The sequence below is a fragment of the Balaenoptera ricei genome, chromosome 3, assembly GCF_028023285.1.
Source record: "Balaenoptera ricei isolate mBalRic1 chromosome 3, mBalRic1.hap2, whole genome shotgun sequence".
In the NCBI taxonomy this organism is placed as follows: Eukaryota; Metazoa; Chordata; class Mammalia; order Artiodactyla; family Balaenopteridae; genus Balaenoptera; species Balaenoptera ricei.
The window spans coordinates 27,436,540-27,461,793 of record NC_082641.1 but is presented as its reverse complement, the minus strand read 5'-3'; the positions used below and the strand labels follow the sequence as shown (position 1 = coordinate 27,461,793).

Genomic DNA, 25,254 nt, shown 5'->3' with positions numbered 1-25,254 from the left:
ATCTGATTTAGAATTTTCCCTCCTTTTATTACAGGTTCTCAACTCGTGTCCTTATATATGAGGACTTCGTAGAATTTCCATGCATCTTTCTTACTTTCAGTATAAGCTAAGGGAGCAGAGCTTCTTTTGCCAACTCTTCTTTCACATAAGAGATTTTCTTGCCCTTGTTCTTTAGATTGTCAAGAACAACTAATTTTGAAAGCAGTTGCTTTGCTTTCAGAATTATTCTTATCTTCCCATTACCAGTGGTTTAGAGTCTTTTTTCCTTTTTCAAATCATGAAAAAAAAACCTACCACTACTTCTAAATTAAGTGCAGGATAAGGGGTAAGTAAATGGTCCAAGATGAGCACACAGTGGATGTATTAGGAGAACTGTAGGCAAGAGCTGCATCTTGAGAGTTTGTGTTCTGTGGAAGCTAGATAAAAGAAGACATACCTGGGTTATGAGGAATATTTCATGTAAGTTCAGACTACAGAAAACAAGATGTTTTTATTCTTTGTTCTGTTTTCTAGAGGGCACTTAGAAGGAAACAGCAACAAATTCCTGCTCTTTAAACTATTCTTTCTCATTTGTCTTTCCATAGAATATGTATTTGTGAAACTTGTTTTATTAAAAGCAAAACATTTCAGAGTCACTGGTTGTTAAAGTTGAGTAGAAAGTATTTTTCTAACCTTAGATGGTGTGTATTATAATTTTACTTGTTTTGAGGCAAAGCATGTGTACATACGTAGTTACATACTCATTCTTGATAGTGTAACTTTCCATAGTTTGCATGTTTGTTTTTACTGAAATGGAAAAAAGGGAGAAGATAGCTTTAAATGGACATTTTGCATAATTGACTTTCTTATTGAAAAGATGTGAAAACATATGTATAGTTGAAAAATAATAATTTACTTTTGCTTGGGAAGCATCTTTTTTTAATGAAGTTATCTTTTTTGTTTTCTCCAGCCCTTACGTCGTCCTGACTCATCTGATGATCGTTATGTAATGACAAAACATGCAACCATTTATCCAACTGAAGAGGAATTACAGGCAGTTCAGAAAATTGTTTCTATCACTGAACGTGCTTTAAAACTTGTTTCAGACAGCTTGTCTGAACATGAGAAGAGCAAGAGCAAAGAGGGAGATGATAAGAAAGAGGGAGGTAAAGACAGGTGTGTTTTCAGAGTTTTTTACTTTTGTTTACTTTTGGTTTCCCTTATGTGGGCTTCTTATACTTGAAATAAAAGTTACAAAGACTGAAAATTCTCTGTTGTCAGTCTACATGTGTTATGCTTGTGTTAGATATTTAATGTATTCAGCTGTTTTTTGCTGAAATGAAAAATAACAATTTCATACAGTCTCCAACCTTGTAATTTTACTCATTTTATTTAAATTTATATAAAACCTATTTCAAGTCTGTTTTCAAAGCAGCCTTTATAGTTTTCAATTGCATTTAGCTGCTATTCAGTTTTTATTTATTTGTTGCATATGTTTACTCTTTGTTTTAGCGCTTCTTTTTCCTTAACACATTGACCCATAAGTGTGAATAAGCTCAACCTTTAGCAACATCTTTCATACCAAGTTTGCATTATGATCTATAACTTTTCATTTTCCCCTTACCATTTGGAAATACCTTTGTATATATTGAACATGACTTTTATTCTAATTTGTAAAGTGAGACACAGAAAAGTGTTAACGGCCTTTGCTTTGCAGTTGTCCGTGTGAGAACTTAGCTCTTGATTTATTAATTTATCCATATTTCTTATCTAAGTGAAGGATACTTCTAAAAATATTGAATGTTTTTATACTGTAGTTGATTGAGAATTTTAATGGTGTAAAAGTTACTTCATTTACTATTGTGTGTTGAGAGATTATCGTGGTTCTGGTTGAGAAGGGAAACGTGATAATATAACTTGATTTCACTGCAGAGCTTTAAAAGGAGTTTTGCGAGTGGGAGTATTGGCAAAAGGATTACTTCTCCGAGGAGATAGAAATGTCAACCTTGTTTTGCTGTGCTCAGAGAAACCTTCAAAGACATTATTAAGCCGTATTGCAGAAAACCTACCCAAGCAGCTTGCTGTAAGTATTATGGAAATGTTCATTTTTACCCCTTGTCTGGTTCAAAAGTTTTTGGCAGGACTAACTGTGCTTCAGCTTAATCTTAAGCCAGCCTTTAAAGTTTTGGCTTGACTTTCCAAATTGAATTTTTTGCTTGATTGTACAAATTGGTAGAACTGTTTTCTTCTTTGTCTTTTTAGGTTTTATAGTGCTCCTCTGGCATGAAGCCATCTTGCTAATTTATTTTAAAATATAAAGTTGCAGCACATGTCCTCTTCCTGTTCTTTCTTCCAAGAGTTGAATCATTAAGAGATAAGACTTTAGGGAAAAAATGGGGTTTTTTTGTTTTGTTTTGTTTTTTAAACAAAGCCCATGTATGTATAGCAAGCTTAAATTTTTAGAATTCATGAACTTCTTGCCTATTTAGTTGAATACATGTTTTTAATAAAGTATAGTAACTAAAATAGAGACTCTTTCTGATTTGAATTTCCCCAGTTTTATTATGATTACTTTCAGTTTTCTACACGTTATAATCATAGGTATTACCTCTCACTGTCTCTCTTCAGCAAATTGTGGCAATGCACAATTAATAGAATATCCCCTTTTGGTCCTACAAAAACAAAACTTTTTTAAGTTTGAATTTTTAAAATTTTTATATAGTATCTTGTCAGAATCGCAGACTGGGCTTTAAAATAAAGATTTCTTGAATGATTTAATGTATAAAACTTATTTAGGTATTTGAAATCCAAGAATTGACATTTCATTGGTAATATGTATTCCACAGTAATGTCAGAATAAATAGTACCAGACCACAGCAGAGCAACCGATACCAAAAGGGATAGTGAAGCATGCTATTAAACTTGAGCTTTGACGATTGTGGCACTTACTGTTGTTTGCTTTATATTACCATTGTTCCAGATGTGAAGTTTCTTATTGTGGATTAGTCTTTTTAAGTATTAGGAGCCAGGAGAATTGTCATTGTGTGTCTACTTGTTACCCTCTGTTGAGGCTGCTAGAGCAGTGAAGGGGAGGAGACTCAGAAGAGGTTTGAGGACTTTGAAAAAATTATATAATTTGCGAGAAACATCTTGATCCTAAATTGTGGTGTTTAGTAAATCTGCAAAGTAGGGGGGCTTCCCTGGTGGCACGGTGGTTAAGAATCCGCCTGCCAGTACAGGGGACATGGGTTCGAGCCCTGGTCCGGGAAGATCCCACATGCTGCAGAGCAACTAAGCCCGTGCGCCACAACTACTGAGCCTGCGCTCTAGAGTCCGCAAGCCACGACTACTGAGCCCGCATGTTGCAACTACTGAAGCCCACGTGCCTGGAGCCTGTGCTCTGCAGCAAGAGAAGCCACAGCAGTGTGAAGCCTGCACACCACAAGGAAGAATAGTCCCCACTCGCCGCAACTAGAGAAAGCCCGCACGCAGCAATGAAGACCCAACACAGCCAAAAAAAAACTACAAAGCAGAAAATACTATATCCTAACTAAATAATTAACAGTTACACTAAAAGCAGCATACTCTTTCCAAATCATTCTATGTACTTATTGTACAAGTGGATAAGCAAGAGAAATAGAATTTATTATCGTCATCATCATTCTCATAGTTAACGTTTATATAATTCTTACTATGTACCAGGCACTGTTTTAAGTGATTTACATAGTTAATTCATTTATTCTTCCAACAATCCTATAGGTTAGATAAAATTACTGTCCCCATTTTATAAAAACAGGTAAAGGGGAGTTAAATAATTTGCCCATCTTCTTATCATTAGTAAAGTAGCAGAGCTAGGATTTGAACCTAGATACTATGCTGTAAACACTCCATGTAATTTCTGTTGAGTCTTTATTTGTTCATATATACTGAGACTTATTTCATGTGTACTGAATTGCAGTGAATCCTGGTTTTTCTTCTGTTGATCAGGACTTTCTGCTCCCTGACAAGGTACACTGGGAATGTTTGAATTATGGCTCCCGTTAGTTTCAGATACCTATTTTAGTCTCATTCATACTCTGCAAGTACTTAACTACCCAAGATGCTATTAGGAAGGTACGGTAATAAATAGGGCAGTGTTTCTTTTATCCAAGAACTCATCATCTAAGAGAGACATACACACATACAAATAACTCATATGATACAAGTAATGGTAAATATTAGTTCAACAAAATTCTACAAGGAAAGAGGAGCAAGAGATTTATAATATTTGCACGTATTGCAAGGCTTCTTGGGGGGAGTAGTGTATGATCTAGTCCTTATAAAATGGTTAAGGCAGTGAGAAAATGAAAGAGCCATAGTGCAACTGCTTTGTTTGATAATGTTAAAAGGTCCATCTAATTTCCTGTACTCTTCATTACATAGGTTATAAGTCCTGAGAAGTATGACATAAAATGTGCAGTTTCTGAAGCGGCAATAATTTTGAACTCATGTGTGGAACCCAAAATGCAAGTCACTATCACCCTGACGTCTCCAATTATTCGAGAAGAGAACATGAGGGAAGGAGGTTGGAAAGCCATTAAACATTCTACTTTTTATTAACTTTTTTTTTCCCCATTTACCTACTCTTTAAGATGGCATTAAGCCCTAGAAGGCAACATGCTGGCATTACATATGAATTTGATAGATTTGACTTATATAGCAACCAGTTTTGCTTAAGATCATTTCCCAGATCTTTTATTAGTGTCTTTTTAGCAATGTACTTTTATATAAAACACTCATGGTATTATTGATTTTCTTGATTTTTTTTTTCTTTTCTTGCTAACCTCAGATTTCTGGAAAAAAAAAAAAAAACTTCAAAATTATTCTTACCAGCATAGTTGACCCATGAACAAATTAAAGAAATGTTGCTAGTGAGGGGCCACAAATTTAAGTTCTGTTAAGTTCTTGTTCTTGTCTTACAAAAAGACAAGAGAGTTCCATAAATAAAATTGGTTAAATATTCATAACACAGTTTAAGAGACATTGTTATATATGTAATCATGGATTTGGCTTGTCCTGAGGTAAATATTTCTGGTTCTCTGAGGTTGCTCTTCGGTTTGAAGCGTTTTCGTAAATGCAGAGCATCCTAATGCACGTAGATTTGGGCATCTGACCCCACTATTATACTAGAGATATTGAAAACTAAACGGTGTTGGCATAGTTAGTGAGTTATAGCACAATTCAGGGTTTTTAAACTTACTTTACAATTGTAGAATATGAAATCCTGCTGGTGCCAGCAATGTTGCTTTAGGGACTATTCTGTAACATTTTCAAAGCTTCAAAAGCTTTTTTAAGCCAAAAAGCATGGTCAGTGTCTGCCGTATGTTGGTTCTGTTGTTTTATGGGTCAGATAAAATTTACTTTGTTTCCTTTCATGTTGTTTTTGTACATCTTAATTTGTTGATATGGAGTTATAGTCTACACTAATATTTCTTTGTGATACAAATAGAGGAGAAAAGAATACTTAAAATTAATTTGTCTAATAGCATAAGTAGGCTCTCAATTACTGTCCCTTTAAATTTGTTTTCTTACAGCAAAGCAGTTTTTTTTAAGGCACTGGGCTTTCCACAACCCAGGAAAAGACCATTTTTACTAAAAAATGCGATCATTGGGAGACATGTCTAACTTTGCATACATTATATATATACCATATATCAGGACTTGTATGTTGTGTAAGCTTTGCATCTTAAAAATAAATGGGGTTTGTGTAGAGGATCTTTTATATGAGCATGAGTTCCCACTAAAGGTCTGGCCATGAATATTGCTGGAAAAACAGTTCCTGAGTCAATCTGGTCAATTCATATGCAGCATATGACTCTTAGGATTTGAAAAAGAAATTTTCGAGATTATGTTATAAATAATAGTTGCTGTATTTCATATGAAATTATACTCATATAACCATTTAACTTTATTTCAGAGCACATCTTGTCCAGTTATATTTAGGCTTACTTAAATTTGTGCAGTATCAAGTAATTTTATTTTGTTGCAAAAGTCTAAAGTTAATAGTATCATATTTGTAGTAGTCTTTAATAACCTATCCCTTCTAAAGGAAACAAAATTATATTTTTGTCTGACCCAGACTTGAGTTATTGTTCTGAATTTCATAAATATTATGGTGAGAGAAATGGTCAGTCCAAAATTGAAAGATTTTACTTCAAGACACTGAGCTGAAAAGTTGGATGTGCAAAAAGTGTAGAAACATTGATAGTGTTCTTTGCTGCAGATAACTGCAGTAAATCATGTATTTAGCTTCATTATGAAGATTGCTGCAGAATAACGGTATGTATTCTCTCTCACTGCAGCTCTGAATGCTCTGTGTCTTAAAATCATTTAAAGCCTATAGCTTGCTTTGGGGAGTTAGTACAGGGGTAAGGAAGGCTTTGCCGGAAGAGCACTTGTAAATCATGAGACTGGCGACTTGCGCATAGTTGTGGTAGCCTCTTAATGCGTATTGGTCCTGTTTGATACAAAAAATTATTTAAAGGAGATTATTAAATTGCCCAAATAACTGTTAAACACATTACAGATCTATTTTATGTTACTGTGTTTGACAGTTAAACATTAAGTAAACGTTTAATTGACTCGAAGCTTGAAATGTTCAAAATGCTCTAACCCTTGCTACAGCGTCTCTTCTGTAGCAAGTCAAGCACTGTGTGTTTTTTTTCCCACCTTTAGCTTATCAGGCCCGGTCCAAAGCCTTCTAGCAGAGGGAATTGATTCCTGTCAGGGGTTGCTGCCAAGACATCGGAAGGATTTTTGACCAAGGTTTTCAAAAGCTCAGTGTCACACCTGCCATTTGATTAAGGAGGGATTTTGGATGCAGAGTCTGGCATTTATTGTCCTTTGTGTGGCTGTTCTGTTTGTTTTGTCTTTGTCTCTTCTAGATTTGAGCAGTGTTCACACTAGTTTTTAAATTGTTGGGTGGATTACATATTTTACATAACCATGTTAATTTATTTAATATATTCCCATTAACTTTTAATCATAAAATAGTGTGGACACAGCATGTCTTCTAACTGGTGATTAACCCCTTAAAATTTATGAAATACATTTTTGTAGGGTAAGAATTTGCTTTCTTTTAAATAAATTAACTGATATTTGTTTTGTTTTGTTAACTGGGTATTAGGAAGCAAGTATGATTTTAGTACAGTATATCTAAGGGGTTAATCCACTTGAAATATAGAATGGGTGCAAAAATCCACACTCTAAATTTGACAGAAATTTCCTACTTATAGATCTTAAGTTGTTTTTAAATTGCAATAGGTGTCTTGGCATCTTTGAAATTGTATCATATTAATTTAAATTTCCAAAGTTATGAATGCTTGTGTGCAAAAGGAAAACTTTTCTTCCGTATTGGAGGAAATTAAAACATGAATTAACATTAAAAATTGAGAAACTTAGAAAGAGATTGTACATTATCACCTATTTGCATTTTAGCTTTAGCAGATAATGTAAATAAATAAGGGACATGGAAAGGGTTCTTCAGCATGTTCTGTAACCTTGCTTTGGGGAGTGGTTTTTTGTTGTTGTTTCTTGCTTTTTTTTTACTTCTTTAATTAGCTGTGCTTTCCTGTGTTCCTTTTCCTTCTCTCAGAATAGCGCATTTCTTATGTTCATTATATTTCTGGATTCAGTAGTTGGTTTTTCAGGTTTTGAGATTGTTTATTAGTTTTTAAAAATTACTAATATTTCTGACTTGATACTTTTCTTTTTAGTACCCAGATTCCTCTTTCAGTGTTCATTTTCAGAATGCCACACAGTGTTCTTTGATTATCTGTAAAATTCCCTTCTAATATGTATTCTGAAAATCTGTGCCATCTGATTATGTAAGGAGTAGGAACTAAGAATAAAAAGCCGAGACGAGGGATGGAATTCTTTATTACTTTTTAAATATGCTTTTTAATATGTCATCTACTCAAAATAAGGACAGATACCTTTTAAGATTTCTGAATGCTCATATAAAAATAGACAATCAAATAATTTGCCCAGCGTTGCAATAGTACTCTTAAAGTAAAATCATCTTCATGTTTCCTTTTACCATATATTTCATCTTTTGTTCCACATATTCATTTGGTGCCCTCGATGATTTATAAAATTAAATCCTAAATGTCCCATAATTTTGGTGCTTTTTATCTAGAAGACTGTTTTCAATAGATTACTTGCCTGGTATGTAATTTTCCTATATGTAGAAAATATTTTAAAATCACCAAGAGTTGTGAATTAGATTGACTTACGAATAGTTTGATTAGCAAATTTGATTAGCAACTTTTATACACAGTTTACAGATATGTTTAGATGAACGTAAAGCTGGCCTTTTATGAATGAAAAGTTAACTTCTTGTCCTGATTTAGGTTCAGATTTTCTTCTCAAGTTTTATATAGCTCATTTATGTTTTAATACAATAATCTGATTAAAATCAGTTATTATAACTGACTTTGCAACTTAAAAGATTCTACAGATATATCATCAAACCATTCTGCTTACTGCATCTGTTCTATTTCTATACTTACTCAATTTAACCATGCTAGTTCCTATTGCCCTTTTCTACTTTACTCATTGTTTCTCTCCAGTTATTCTTTGAAATACTTCATGGGAACTTTGAATTTTAAAGGGCATTTCATATTCCCTTAATTCTTAAAGCTAAAATTCTCTTGTGGAAGAGAAGTCATTGAACTCTTAGAAATGCCTATTTTTGGCTCTTTATTTTTTTCTATGATTATTACTGCATTGATCATCCCATATTTATCATTAGTTCTTTGACATATTAGCCCCAGAATAACCTATGACCATTTAAAATACTGAACAAACTCAGTAGTTTATTGTACATTCTCATTAAGGTGGATTTTTGTGTTCCCTTTTGTCTTGTCGTCTTTGTGCTGGTGCGCTGTGTCCAGTAATCCTTCCTTTTGATTTTGTTTTGGTGAGTAGGGTTTATATTTGCAGAAATTATTTATTATATTTCTAAAATAAAGAGTTTTAATTCTCATCTTGATCTTCATATTAGATTATGTGAATTTGTTGAAAATAACTCCCTGGGTACTTTAAAGTGTTGACAAACTCTCAAATGGCTCATGTGACACTGATGCTACTTTAAGGAAGTGTCTTGCTCACCTGGTCAAACACCCATTCCTCACTGCATTTTGCCAATTCAATCCATTTTAGATGTAACCTCGGGTATGGTGAAAGACCCACCGGACGTCTTGGACAGGCAAAAATGCCTTGACGCTCTGGCTGCTCTACGCCACGCTAAGTGGTTCCAGGTTCGGAACATCATTTTACTTTTTTCTTGTAGCCTTATGAGAGAGTAGTTCAGTACAACATGTTTAACTGTGTTTAAACATTTCAAAAGATTGCCCAAGCAATACTATTTTAAATTAAATATGAGAAAATGTTAACATAGAAAGCTGGGTATGAAGATCTGCATATTGCAGTTACTATTAATTTGACAATAAACTCAGGTTTTGGGGGTGTTTTGTGGTTTGGGTTTTTTAATTTTTATTTTTAGTGGCTATATTTAAAGTTGACTTGTTTAGGGACATCACATGTTTGTGTACATATATTATATTCCATAAGGCTGCAGATTAACTTTGCTTTAAATAATGGAATATGTGTTTAAAGCTTTGTGTATAGTTTTAAGATTTTTTCCCCCCCTCTTTCTCTAAGTTAATAAGTGTAGGGAATGAAAGGTGAGGAAGCAGCTGTTCGGTTTAGTGACTTTGCAGTTATGCAAAGGCACAGAAAGGAAACCAAACAGATTTCCTTAATCTTTCAGTCCCTAGACAAACTTTTTAGCTCTTTACTTTTTCTTTTATTTCTAATGTAGGCAGATTTTTTTTTGAAGTTTACTGTTTTAAATGAACACAGGTCAAGGTTCACAGGGGATCAAGAACAATTATTCTTGTATAATCTGTTTACTTTGACCTAAAATATCAGCTTTTAAATACTAACCCTGGCATAAAATATTGCTGTAAATGGCAGCTCATTGAATCCAATTTTAAGCGTGGTTATTTTTGTTTTATTTTTATCTGAGCTTCCATTGAACAGTGGTATTTTAACTTTTTTTTCGTCAAGGGATACTTTCAGTATTTCTAAGATTAATTCAGTTGGTTTTTGTGTTGCTCTCAAGGCTAGAGCTAATGGTCTGCAGTCCTGTGTGATTATCATACGTATCCTCCGGGACCTCTGTCAGCGAGTTCCAACTTGGTCCGATTTTCCAAGCTGGGTGAGTAATACGTAACTGTATGGTGTGAAAAGTAAACATATAGGAAATATTTCTGCAGTTTTTTAATAGACTCATCTTACGTCTAATTATCAACTTTCTTTTCATTTCCTAAATGTAGTTTTTTTCTTCTTCTAGTGAGAAATCCTGGGGTCTTAATTTTCTGAGAATTCCACTTGATTTTCTTTCTGTATTTTCCTCTCCTTTTTTTTTTTTTTTTTAACTCTTCTCACAGTGTTTATTACTTTCTTTAAAATAGGACCGATTACTAGTCATACATACGTAAAGGTATAAAGAAAACTAAAAATGAGCTATTAATCTACCTATGCAAGGTTTTGTTGACATTTTAACAAAATAATGTATAAGGAATTTTTAAGATTTAGAAATATACATTATTCAAAAATGCATAAAATTAGGAAATTCAAATAATGCAGAAAGGCATGAAGCAGAAATGAGAGCCTTCTCATCATTTAAAGGCAAGCTATCTTGACACAGTTTGTTGTGATTTTTTTCCTAGGGGAAAAAAATGCATGCATATATATCGTGTATGTTCCTTTTAAAAAAAAAATATTTATTTATTTGGTTGTGCTGGGTCTTAGTTGTGGCAAGCGGGCTCCTTAGTTGGGGCTTGCCGGCTCCTTAGTTGCAGCACGCCAGCTCCTTAGTTGCGTCACGTGGACTCCTTAGTTGTGGCATGTGAACTCTTAGTTGCAGCATGCATGTGGGATCTAGTTCCCTGACCAGGGATCAAACCCAGGCCCCCTGCGTTGGGAGCACAGAGTCTTAACCACTGTGCCACAAGGAGGTCCCATGTATGTTCCTATTTTTATTTATGTACACATATCCCTTTGATATTGAACTGTTTGGGTTCCTACAAGAATTCAGATAGAGAGGGATTCGTTCAGAAATATAACTGAAACTACTGATTCCAGAGTTGGGTTAGGGAGAGTTGAATAGCCAGGGTTATCTTAATTCTTTTTTTTAACACAGGAGTGGGTCATGCTGTTTACATTGTTTGCATCTTTCAGCTCTTTGAGAGCTGTATTGACTACATGGTGTTGCCTTTGTATGGACATGCAGTATTTTATTCAGCTCGTATCCATTTGATGGACAGTTGCATTGTTTGCATTCTTTTGCTATTAAATTTTCATTGTATTGTTGTCAGGCTTTTATGAGTATTATATACGTGTGATAAATGGCTAGGGTCAATTGCTATAGAATTCCAAGGTCAAAGGACATGTGTTGATTGTTACCAGAAAGGTGGATCATTTAAAACTTCCAAAAATTGTTGAACTGATCATTTCCTTCACACCCTCGCTAACTTCGGGATATCATCACACTCCTTTAACACGATAGGTAAAAAAAATGGTGTCTCATTTTTTATTTAGATTTCTTTACGTGATTATTGGCATTTGTAATTATTTTTCTCTTAACTGCCAGTTCCTTTATTATTCATCATTTTCGCAATTTATAACTCTTTCTATAAGAAATTAACTCTTATCTGTATTAAAAAATAATTTTTTCCAGTTTTTCATCTGCTTTTCAACTTAATTTTTGCTGTTTTATAGAAGCTTTAAAATCTTTGCAAATTCTAATCCATTAATGTTTTATGACTTAATGGTTTTATTTCTACTTACAAAATTCTTTCATATTTTAGGTTATAAATTATTCACACATGCTTTCTTCTAGAGCTTTTTTTTTCCTCCCATCAAATTATATTTTCTACAGATGCTTGCTTGCTTGCCTGTTTATTTAGTTCTTTAGTCATAATGCATAGCAAACCTCCTGGAAGGATGTATTTCATATTACAACAGTGGTTGTCTCTCAGTAGTGAGTAGTGGGATTAGGTAGAGGTCTGTAATGTTTGGATTTTACTAGGATGAAATATATATTTTATTACTTGTATAATTAAAAATTGATTTAAAAATCATACATGGATTAAAGGTGGATCCAGCTATATGTTTTTCCAGACCAATTACCAATTATTCCAGTACCACTTAACATTTTATTTAATAAAATTTATTTATTCAACCCCCATTTTGAAATATCACCATTATCATAAACCAGTGGTTCTCAGCCACCATCAGTTTTGCCCTCTAGGGGACATTTGGCAATGTTTGGGGATAACTTTGGTTGTCAAAACTGGTTATCAGTAGCGCTGAGGAAGAGAAACCCTGTCACAAACCAAAGTTCCTTTTTTGCAGGCCTACTTCTGCAGCCCTCTTTCATTGCTCAGTCTTTTCTAGTACCAAACTCTTTTAATTTTTAAAGCTTCATAGTGTGTTTTAAAATTCTGATTGTCCTCTTCCTCTTCATCAGAAGTCTTCCCTCTTCATTCTCTGCTATTCATTATAAACACCATCTTACACAGAAGATTTTTTTGGGGGGAGGTGCTTTTCTATGCTTCTTTTTCTGAAAGAACTTGACTACCATTTTGTTCAGTTTCTCAGAAGTTCTCTTGATGATTTTTAAGTAGCACTGTAGATAATTGGTGGAATGTCATCACTTTTATAATACTGACTCTTCTTTATGGGATGTCCTACTTATTGGAATGAATGTTACACACTTATTTAGATTTGAATGGGTTCTGAGCATAGTTGTTTGTACCTAGGTATTTATGTTTTAGAGTCTTTAAAAATACCATTTTCTGGTTATTGTTTATATATGTTAAATATATTAATTTTGTAACCCACCACCTGACTGCATTCCTTTATTTGTAGTAATTTTTTTCATGTGATTCTCTTGGCTTAGAATCATATCCACCAACCTCTTTTCTAATTTAGTTGGTTGATACTCCTAGAATAATTATGGAATAAAAGAAATAATACTTCACATGCATGTTATGTTCTTATTGCTTTGAAAATGTTTCTAGTATGTAAAGTCTGTTAAGCATGGTGGTATAGCCTTTTATTTGAGATATTTCTTTGTAATGTTAGAAATGTCAACCCTCTCTTAGTTTACTAAGTAATTTTGAATGAGGAATGTAAATTGAACTTTATCAGACAATTTTTCAAGGTTTCTTGACATGAATGTATAGTTTTTCTCCTTCATCCTGTTAATATTGTATATTTAGAAATATATGTCCTGATATTGAGCTACCTTTGCATTCCAGAGATGATTCTCTTATATTTGAGAATAATCTTAATGAACTGTTAAGTTCTGTTTGCTGATAGTCTATTTAGGAATTTTGCAGTGACATAAAGGAAATTTTTGTGGTTTTATTTTTGTCTTCTTTGATAGATTTAGGATCAATAATACACTAACTCTATAAGAATAATTTAGAAGCTTTCGTTCTTCCTCTAAACTCTGAAACAGTTTTTAGTAGCATCAAAACTATATGTTTTTTGGGACTTCCCTGGTTGTCCAGTGGTAAAGAATCCGCCTTACAATGCAGGGGATGCCGGTTCAATCCCTGGTCAGGGAACTAAGATCCCACATGCCGCAGGACAACTAAGCCCATGAGCCACAACTACTGAGCTTGCACGCCTCAACTAGAAAGCCCACGTGCCTCAACTAAGACCCAACACAGCCAATAAATAAATAAATATATATATATATATATATATATATATAAACTATTAAAAAAAACTATGTTTTTTGATAATTTATAAAATTCATGTGACACCATCAGTCACTTATAAAAGGGGTGGTGCTTTCTTGTTTTATTGTGATTAATTGGTTTGTTTAGTTTTTCTTTCTCTTGGGGTTATTTTTGGCAACTTATCTTTTCCTAGAAAAATTGACCAATTCAGCCAGATACTCAGATTTTTAGAGTTTTGCTCTCTTAGAGTTTTAAAAATACCTGTAGCATCTTTTTTATTACTTTTAATTCTTTGATTGATTGGACTAGCCAGTAATAGCAGTTGCTGTATAGGAGCAAAATAACAAATGGGTGTTCAGTATTTATTTGTGATGAGAATTCACTGAATTCTTAATTGATTTTAAATATAAAAATTTATGAGCATTATATAACTTTAAATTTTTTTAATGTTTAAAGATATAAGCATTATGCATTATCATTTTACTTCCTGATTCCTTCAACTTCAGTCCCTTCAACCCAGGTGCCCTTGAGGCTATTTCTGTTGTAGTAAGTCTAAGCTTCAGTACTTTTGAGACTGAACTCTCAGGCCACTCCTGGGCTACTGTTGGAGTTTGGAGGTCCAACACTACAGATGGCCCTTTGCCTACACCTTACTTTTCCTCTTTATCAGAGAGAGCCATAAACTTCAAGGGACCCTCTCTCCTTTGAGGATGCAGAGATCTAAGAACTGAGTAGAAGAGAGGATGCACAGGTGAAAGGAACTGGGGGAAGATAGGCCATGGCAGGGTAATGATGGGAGGGCAAACAAAGCCGCTGGCCGATCTTTGAAATCATGTACATATACCATAAAATACGCAAAGTATTTTGGTAGGTTAAAGCACACCAAAATGTCAGTATTTTGACATTTAAAAATCTCTCCTAGTATTATATCCTTTAGGCAGTAGTTTATCCAATTTAGTATTTTTTTCCTCCCCTCAGAGAGCCAGCTCCTTGGATTTAGCTGCCAGATCTGCCATTTTCCTTCTTAGTAATTCATTAATTTCTTATTTCATCTCTAATTTTCTATTTTCCTTGGGTTTATTTTTGTTCTTTTACAAACTTCATGAGTTGGATACTTGTTTCATTCACTCACTCTTTAATTATAGAGGTTTTAAAGCTGTAATTTAAGGCTGGACATAGGTTTTGGCCATATATACATATATATATATACACGTGTGTGTGTGTGTGTGTGTGTGTGTGTGTGTGTGTGTGTGTGTATATATATATAAAATATTTTTTCTTTTTTTTTCTATGCAATCCGAAATTCATTTTCATATTGTCTTTAAGCCAAGAGTAGTTTTGAGGGAATTTTTAAATTCTACATGACTGAAGAAGAGTTGCTTTTGTTTTGTAAATAACTTCTAGTTTTTATAGCATATAAAAATAATGCAATAAATATATTCTACTATTTGCAATTTTGGGAATTTCAAGTTTTCTTTGTGGTCTCATATGTACAGTTTTTGTTAAGTGTGGGCACTTAAAAAATGTGCTCTCAGCAAGTTATAGCATTTAATATATACCCCTTAGTTCAACTTCATCAATTCTGTTCATATCTTCTATCTCCTTTCCTTCATATTTTTTGTCTACTTTATCTGTCCATGGACTGACAAAGATAAATTAAAATCTGCTATTTTGTTGTGTTTTCTACAGTTTGTTCTTTATTGTTTCGTTGCAGTAATATTTTGGACATAGACACTTAATACAACTATGTCGTAATTGTGAGTTTGAACCTTTTGCCATTATAAAGGGCATTTAATTAACACTTTCTGCTATTAGTTAATAAGCCTTGTCCATTTATTAATATCAAAACTCTAGCTTTAAAAAAAAGAATTATAACTAACTTACAATATTATATTAGTTTCAAGTATACAACATAGTGATTTGATATTTTTATACATTATGAAATGATTACTGAAATAATGACCAGTTATGATTTGTTACCAAAGTTATTACAATATTATTGACCATATTCCCTATATGCACTTACATCCCTCTGACTTACTTATCTTAAAGCTGGAAGTTTGTACCTCTAAATCCCCTTCACTTATTTTGTCTGTACCCCCAGCCTCCTAAACTCTAGCTTTTTATATTAGCATTTGTCTGGTATAATTCTGTTTGTTTCCTTTGTTTTCTTCTGCCCTTTCCCATAATTCTTATCCTTTTCTTGGTCTTTTTTATGTGTGAATGGGTTTCCCTCTATTTATACAATTAGTTGTTGCCCTATTTATAGTTTTTTGTGGTATTTTAATCTGTTTGTTTAACAATTTTAAGCAATGTTTGTTAACCTCTCATCTGTAAAAGCTGAGAATAGTATCACTTCTTTGTACTCCTCACATCCTCTTTTGGGTTTTTTGTTATATTTTCTTTTTTTCATTTGTTTCATTCATTCCTTTAAGTAACGTATTAAAACCTGTTTCTTGATTTATGTCTTAATATATGCTGATTCCACTTAGACCAAGGAAAGTTTACACTTAATACTTTTTTAAACCTCGAAGGTTTAAAAATAACTACATTTACCTTCTGTAGTCATATTCCCTTTGTTTAATGTTCTGTATCTGAATGGTTTGATGCCAACCATTAGATCTTTTACTGGGACTTCCTCTTTTCATTTCTTGATTGACTGCATTTTATCATCATATAGTTCTTATCAAAAACTGTTTTAAGTTTTTAAAATTTCTTTCATGTTTGAGAATCTTTGCCAGTTACCACTACTTTATTGAGAAATATATTGTTAGGTCACAATTTTTCCTCCTCCATTTATTGGTGTTGCTCCATTGTCTTCCAGCACTGAGTATTGCTACATCTAAGTCCAGCCTAATTTTTTTGCCTTTACTTTTTCTACAGGCTGCTGAAAGAATTCTTTATCCTTCAATTTTAGTAACTTAACCAAATTATGTCTTGGAATCTGTTGTTCAGTATCAGCATTTCATTGAAAACTTTGTCCTTTTTGCCCTGCAGATTTGACAAATTATTAATATGATTCTCTATTTTCAGGGATACCAATTATCCTTATATTGTCTTGCCTTTGTCCTACATATCTATTATCTTTGTGATTGTTTTAATCTTTGTTCTCTTTCCTCTTTTGTCCCCTATTATTGTCTCTTTGGTAGTAATTTAGTTTCCAACTATGTCCTAATCTTCTTTGCTGTTTATAATTCATTATTAGTTCTATAATAATGTTATTTTGCATTTCAGTTTGCTTAATTAGCTCTGCAGTTTTCCTTTTCATCTCAACTTTGAGCTCTTAATTTTATTGGCTTTTTGTATTTATCAAGTTCTCTATTACTCAGAATGTGAGCAGGTTATATCTTCATTTCCTTAAATTAAGATTCTTCCAGAATAGATTATTTTTTAATAGATATTTTTTAAAGCACTTTTTGGTTCACAGCAAAACTGAGCAGAAAGTACGGAGTTCTCACATACCCTCCTCCACTACACATACATAGCCTCCCCCTCAATATTTGCACCAGAGTGATACATTTGTTGTAACAAGTGATACTACTTGTTACAAGCAGTGATATACTATTATTGCTCAAAGTCCGTAGAGAGTAGATTTTTTTTTTTTTTTTTTTTTTTTTTTATTGGCTGGGTTAGGTCTTTGTTGCTGCATGCAGGCTTTCTCTAGTTGCGGCAAGCAGGGGATATTCTTTCTCTAGTTACAGTGCACGGGCTTCTCTTGTGGAGCATGGGCTCTAGGCATGAGGGCTTCAGTAGTTGTGGCTTACGGGCTCTAGAGCGCAGGCTCAGTAGTTGTGGCGCACGGGCTTAGTTGCTCCTCGGCACGTGGGATCTTTCTGGACCAGGACTTGCACCCGTGTCCCCTGCATTGGCAGGCGGATTCTTAACCACCGCACCACCAGGGAAGTCCCAAGAATAGATTTTTCATCTCTATTTTTCATGCTATGTTCCTCCCAGATGCACGGATGTTGTGTCTGATTTGTTTCAGTTTTTTCATCTCGTTAGTGCTTAGCATTGTCAGTTCCATTACAAAATCATCCTTTTATGCTGAGACAACCAAACAAGAACTGTATTTGAATGTATCCACACCTTTTAAAATACTTGTCCTTTTTCTTCCCCCATGAGCTCTGCTTTGAGGATTGCTTATGGAAAGGAGTAGGGTTTGGCTGCATGTAAACCTTGGGCTTTTTTTTTGGCTGTGCTACGTGGCTTGCAAGATCTTAGTTCCCCGACCAGGGATTGAACCCAGGCCCCAGCAGTGAACGCACTGAGTCCTAACCACTAGACCACCAGGGAATTCCCAGACATGGGCTTTGTCTCTCCTGTGTCCTGATTGAATGTGCTGTGATAGTCTGTGAGGTGGATTCCATTGGCACACCTTTACAATTCAGGTTTCAAACCCAGGATGGCCTCCTAGAGGCTTTGCCTATGCAGAATCTGCTCTGTTTGTTTCCGAAACCTATTCACCATCTCCTTTCAAGAACAATTTCTATTTCCCTGAACCAACAGAGGGTTTTGGGTATGTGAAGCCGCTTTGGGACACTTGTGTTGAAAATTCACAGCCAACTTTGATATTAATTTTCCCCTGCATCTTACTCCTTTGGAAGATCTTACATTATTTCTTTTTTCTTTTATCTACATGTTAGTCAAATGTCTATTTATTATTAGATATAATTAGATGTGGATAATTGGAATTTTTCTACTCTTCCTTCCCTGTCTTCCACAAAGAGTCTTCAACTTGGTAAATACCATTACAAACACTTGTCTGTATAAAAGATGTTTTAAGTGATAGAACACTGACATCACAGGGCAAATAACTAACATTCTTTTAGCTTGCAGGAGAATCAGCAAGTTGTACTTGGACTGTATCATCTCACTCACTTTAGCTTAAAAATAATAACTCAGCACTTAGCTACCCCATAACAGAAACCATCTACTTGAGTACATACACATCCCCAAATCACCAAAAGCTGTTAGAAAACCTTTTTTAAGAAGACTTGACAGTTCTGGGACTTCCCTGGTGGTCCAGTGGCTAAGACTCTGTGCTCCCAATGCAGGGGGCCCAGGTTTGATCCCTGCTCAGGAAACTAGATCCCGCATGCTGCAACTAGGAGCCCACATGCTGCAACTTAAAAGATCCTGCATGCCTCAACTAAGACCCAGCATAGCCAAATAAATAAATTTTTTTTTAAAAAAAAGGACTTCCCTGGTGGCTCACTGGTTAAGAATCCGCCTGCCATTGCAGGGTACATGGGTTCGATCCCTGGTCCGGGAAGATCCCACATGCCGCAGAGCAACTAAACCCTTGTGCCACAACTGCTGAAGCCCGTGTGCCTAGAGCCTGTGCTCAGCAACAAGAGGAGCCACCTCAGTGAGAAGCCCGCGCACCGCAATGAAGAGTAGCCCCCGCTTGCCGCAACTAGAGAAAGGCCACGTGCAGCAACAAACACCCAATGTGGCCAAAAACAAATAAATTTTTTAAAAAAAGGCTTGACAGTTTTTATTAAGAATTGTTGAGTATGAAATAAAGTGCTGTCCATACAACATGTGTATGAGTATGAAATAAAGTGCTGTGCATGTGCAAAAATATAACATCCTACACGTGGACTTAGGAGTGGGAAGTTTGTCATGCATGTATCAATCTTCACCTGTGTTTACTGGAATACAGAAATGGCTTTTATACAGACAAGTGCTTGTAATGGTATTCATAAAATCCTATTTTAATAGCATAAACATTTTTATCTGTAAAATTGGAATAATAGTTGTATCTACCACCAAGAGGTGATTATGATGATTAAAATTGGTTAATGCATGTAAAGGCTTAGAACAGTGCTTAGCATATAATAAGCACTCAGTCAGTAAGTGTTAGTTATATAATGATAAAGAGGCTAACTTTACTACTATTACAATTACTTGACCAAACTTCCTAGGGTTTGATATTTAGATTGTTTCCAGTGTATTGCAGATAAGCAGCTTCACTGAATATTTTTTGTGTTTTCATTAAGTGTAAGAGCCCTATTGTAAATCTTTAGTACTGACATTACTGGGTTCATTAGTATGTGCCTTTGAATTTGCCAACTGTGTGATTTTTTTTTTTAAAGAAGGTTTTACAGGTATACACTACCACCAAATGAAAGTACCTGTGTTACCATAATCTCCCAAAGTATTTTTTTTTCATAGTCCTTTACCTCTATCAGAACTAGAAACTACTATCCAAGGAAACTAGTTAATGTTATCTGTCTGGATCAGTTGTAAAGGATATTTATTGAAATATAGTTGTCTTTAAAAAACAAAACAAAACAGGTTTGAGTCGGTCAGACCTGGGTTTAAATCCTAGCCCCTTAAGCTTCTAGTTGTATGACCTTTTAACCTCTTTAAGGTTTTCTGTTTTTTAATCTTTAAAATTGTGGTATAGTGGCATCTAGTTATGAGAAATTAAATGATTTATTTAAAAGTGCTTAGCACGGTGCCTGCCCCTTACTAAGCATTGTTCTTCTTACTACTATTAAAGATGGGAAAGAAAAATATATACCACATGAATGTTTTTTAAAGCAAATATTACAATCCTAGGTTTCACATCATCTAATAGGTAATATTTAAGAGAGCTTTTTTCTTTAAATAACTTCAGCCACCAAGACGTTTCACATTGCAACCTAAATAATCATTTTCCTAATTTGATTCTGTTCGTCTTTGATGTTGTCTTTTTACTTGTTTCTTTTTTTCCCACATCTTTTTTGGAGTATAAATGCTTTACAATGTTGTGTTAGTTTCTGCTGTACAATAATGTGAATCAGCTATATGTATAAATATATCCCCATATCCCCTCCCTCTTCAGCCTCCCTCCCACCCTCCCTATCCCATCCCTCTAGGTCATCACAAAGCACCAAGCTGATCTCCCTATTCTATGCAGCAGCTTCCCACTAGTCATCCATTTTACATTTGGTAGTGTATATACGTCAGGGCTACTCTCCCACTTCATCCCAGCTTCCCCTTTCCCACCCTGTGCCCTCAAGTCTGTTCTCTACGTCTGCGTCTTTATTCCTGCCCTGCCGCTAGGTTCATCAGTACTGCTTTTTTAAATTCCATATATATGCATTAGCATGCAGTGTTTGTTTTTCTCTTTCTGGCTTACTTCACTCTATGACAGATTCTAGGTCCATCCACCTCACTACAAGTAACTCAATTTCTTTTCTTTTTATGGATGAGAAATATTCCATTGTATATATGTGCTACATTCTTTATCCAGTCATCTGTTGATGGACATTTAGGTTGTTTCCATGTCCTGGCTATTGTAAATAGAGCTGCAATGAACATTGTGGTGCACGTAGGTTGTTGTTTTTTTTGACATCTTTATTGGAGTATAATTGCTTTACAATGGTGTGTTAGTTTCTGCTTTATAACAAAGTGAATCAGTTATACGTCTATGTATATCCCCATATCTCCTCCCTCTTGCGTCTCCCTCCCACCCTCCCTATCCCACCCCTCTAGGTGGTCACAAAGTACCGAGCTGATCTCCCTATGCTATGCGGCTGCTTCCCACTAGCTAGCTATTTTACATTTGGTAGTATATATAAGTCCATCCCACTCTCTCGGTTCGTCCCATCTTACCCTTCCCCCTCCCCGTGTCCTCAAGTCCGTTCTCTACATCTGCGTCTTTATTCCTGTCCTGCCCCTAGGTTCTTCATAACCATTTTTTTTTAGATTCCATATATATGTGTTAGCATACGGTATTTGTTTTTCTCTTTCTGACTTACTTCACTCTGTATGACAGACTCTAGGTCCATCCACCTCACTACAAATAACTCAGTTTCATTTCTTTTTATGGCTGAGTAATATTCCACTGTATATATGTGCCACATTCTTTATCCAGTCATCTGTTGATGGACATTTAGGTTGGTTCCATGTCCTGGCTATTGTAAATAGAGCTGCACTGAACATTGTGCTACATGACTCTTTTTTTTTTTTTTTTTTTTTTTTTGGCTGTGTTAGGTCTTCGTTTCTGTGCTAGGGCTTTCTCTAGTTGCAACGAGCGGGGGCCACTCTTCATCGCGGTGCGCGGGCCTCTCACTATCGCGGCCTCTCCCGTTGCGGAACACAGGCTCCAGACGCGCAGGCTCAGTAGTTGTGGCTCACGGGCCTAGTTGCTCCGTGGCATGTGGGATCTTCCCAGACCAGGGCTCAAACCCGTGTCCCCTGCATTGGCAGGCAGATTCTCAACCACTGCACCACCAGGGAAGCCCTACACGACTCTTTTTGAATTATGGTTGTCTCAGGGTATATGCCCAGTAGTGGGATTGCTGGGTCGTATGGTAGTTCTATTTTTAGTTTTTTAAGGAACCTCCATACTGTTCTCCATAGTGGCTGTATCAATTTACATTCCCACCAGCAGTGTAAGAGAGTTCCCTTTTCTCCACACCCTCTCCAGCATTTATTGTTTCTAGATTTTTTGATGATGGCCATTCTGACTGGTGTGAGGTGATACCTCATTGTACTTTTGATTTGCATTTCTCTAATGATTAGTGATGTTGAGCATCTTTTCATGCATTTGTTGACCATCTGTATGTCTTCTTTGTAGAAATGTCTGTTTAGGTCTTCTGCCCATTTTTAGATTGGGTTGTTTGTTTTTGTGATATTGAGCTACATGAGCTGCTTGTATATTTTGGAGATTAAGCCTTTGTCAGTTGCTTTGTTTGCAAATATTTTCTCCCATTCTGAGGCTTGTCTTTTGGTCTTGTTTATGGTTTCCTTTGCTGTGCAAAAGCTTTTAAGTTTCATTAGGTCCCATTTGTTTATTTTTGTTTTTATTTCCCTTACTCTAGGAGGTGGGTCAGAAAGGATCTTGCTGTGATTTATGTCATAGAGTGTTCTGCCTATGTTTTCCTCTAAGAGTTTTATAGTGTCTGGCCTTACATTTAGGTCTATTGAGTTTATTTTTGTGTATGGTGTTAGGGTGTGTTCTAATTTCATTCTTTTATATGTAGCTGTCTATTCCTAGCACCGCTTATTGAAGAGGCTGTCTTTTCTCCATTGTATATTCTTGTCTTCTTTGTCAAAGATAAGGTGACCATATGTGTGTGGGTTTATCTCTGGGCTTTCTATCTTGTTCCATTGATTCAGATTTCTGTTTTTGTGCCAGTACCATACTGTCTTGATTACTGTAGCTTTGTAGTATAGTCTGAAGTTGGGGAGCCTGATTCCTCCAGCTCCATTTTTCTTTCTCAAGATTGCTTTGGCTATTCGGGGTCTCTTGTGTTCCCATGCAAATTGTAAAATTTCTTATTCTAGTTCTGTGAAAAATACCATTGGTAGTTTGATAGGGATTGCATTGAACTTGTAGGTTGTTTTGGGTAGTATAATCATTTCCACAGTATTGGTTCTTCCTGTCCAGGAGCATGGAATATCTCTCCATCAGTTTATGTTATCTTTGATTTCTTTCATCAGTGTTTTATAGTTTTCTGAGTACAGGTCTTTTGCCTCCTTAGGTAGGTTTATTCCTAGGTATTTTATTCTTTTTGTTGCGATGGTAAATGGGATTGTTTCCTTAATTTCTCTTTCTGATCTTTCGTTGTTAGTGTATAAGAAAGCAAGAGATTTCTGTGCATTACTTTTGTATCCTGCAACCTTACCAAATTCATTGATTAGTTCTAGTAGTTTTCTAGTGGCATCTTTAGGATTTTCTATGTATAGTATCATTGTCATTGGCAAACTGTGACAGTTTTACTTCTTCTTTTCCAGTTTGTATTCCTTTTATTTCTTTTCTTCTCTGATTGCTGTGGCTAGGACTTCCAATACTACATTGAATAAGAGTGGCGAGAGTGGACATCCTTGTCTTGTTCCTGATCTTAGAGGAAATGCTTTAAGCTTTTCACCCTTGAGAACGATGTTTGCTGTGGGTTTGTAGTATATGGCCTTTATTATGTTGAGGTAGGTTCCCTCTTTGCCCACTTTCTGGAGGGTTTTTATCATAAATGGGTGTTGAATTTTGTCAAAAGCTTTTTCTGCATCTGTTGAGATGATCATATGGTTTTTATTCCTTAATTTGTTAATATGGTGTATCACATTGATTGTTTTGCCTATATTGAAGATTCCTTGCATCCCTGGGATAAATCCCACTTGATCATGGTGTATGATCCTTTTAATGTGTTGCTGGATTCTGTTTGCTAGTATTTTGTTGAGGATTTTCACGTTTATGTTCATCAGTGATTTTGGTCTATAATTTTCTTTTTTTGTGATCTCTTTGTCTTCTTTTGATATCAGGGTGGTGGTGGCCTCCTAGAATGAGTTTGGGGAGTGTTCCTCCCTCTAATTTTTTGGAAGAGCTTGAGAAGGATAGGTGTTAACTCTTCTCTAAATGTTTGATAGAATTCACCTGTGAAGCCATCTGGTCCTGGACTTTTGTTTGTTGGAAGATTTTTAATTACAGTTTCAATTTCATTACCTGTGATTGGCCTGTTTATGTTTTCTAATTCTTCCTGGTTCAGTCTTGGAAGGTTGTACTTTTCCAAGGCTTTGTCCATTTCTTTCAGGTTGTCCATTTTATTGGCATATAATTGCTTGTAGTAGTGTCTTAACAATCTTTTGTATTTCTGTGGTAGATGTCAGTTGTGATCTCTCCTTTTTCATTTCTAATTTTATTGATTTGAGTCCTTTCCCTTTTTTTCTTGATGAGTCTGGCTAAAAGTTTATCAATTTTGTTTATCTTCTCAAAGAACCAGCTTTTAGTTTTATTGATCTTTGATATTGTTTTCTTTGTTTTTGTTTCATTTAGTTCAGCTCTGATCTTTTTGATTTCTTTCCTTCTACTAATTCTGGGTTTTCTTTGTTCTTCTTTTTCTACTTGCTTTAGGTTTAAGGTTAGATTGTTTGAGATTTTTCTTGTTTCTTGAGGTGAGCTTGAATTGCTGTATACTTCCCTCTCAGAACTGCTTTTGCTGCATCCCATAGGTTTTGGATCATCGTGTTTTCATTGTCATTTGTCTCTAGGTATTTTTTGATTTCCTCTTTGATTTCTTCAATGATCTCTTTGTCATTTAGCAGCGCACTGTTTAGCCTCCATGTATTTGTGTTTTTTACTGTTTTTTTCTTGTAATTGATTTCTACTCTCGTAGCGCTGTAGTTGGAAAAGATGCTTGATACTATTTCAGTTTTCTTAAATTTTCCAAGGTTTGATTTTTGACCCAAAATGTGATCTATTCTGGAGAATGTTCCATGTGCACTTGAGAAGAAAGTGTATTCTTCCACTTTCAGGTGGAATGTCCTAAAAATATCAACTAAGTCTATCTGGTCTATTGTGTCATTTAAAGCTTCTGTTTCCTTATTTATTTTTTGTCTGGATGATCTGTCTATTGGTATAAGTGGGGTGTTAAAGTCCCCCACTATTACTGTGTTAACTGTCGATTTCTCCTTTTATGGCTGTTAACATTTGCCTTACGTATTGAGGTGCTCCTATGTTGGGTGCATAAATACTTATATTGCTACG

The 25,254-nt window shown here is 35.0% G+C and overlaps 1 protein-coding gene across 3 annotated transcripts in view; it reads left to right on the top strand.

The window, feature by feature from the left end:
- ZFR (zinc finger RNA binding protein) overlaps nucleotides 1–25,254 on the top strand; it is a 76,297-nt gene that overhangs the window by 42,851 nt on the left and 8,192 nt on the right. For 2 of the 3 annotated variants that reach the window (XM_059916178.1, XM_059916177.1), the window contains 5 exons: nucleotides 950–1,155; nucleotides 1,912–2,062; nucleotides 4,402–4,543; nucleotides 9,181–9,278; nucleotides 10,145–10,240. In XM_059916178.1, the coding sequence (XP_059772161.1) occupies nucleotides 950–1,155; nucleotides 1,912–2,062; nucleotides 4,402–4,543; nucleotides 9,181–9,278; nucleotides 10,145–10,240 (693 nt within the window). Of the gene's footprint in view, nucleotides 1–949; nucleotides 1,156–1,911; nucleotides 2,063–4,401; nucleotides 4,544–9,180; nucleotides 9,279–10,144; nucleotides 10,241–25,254 lie in introns of those variants that run through there. The other variant, XM_059916179.1, reaches the window with a different exon arrangement.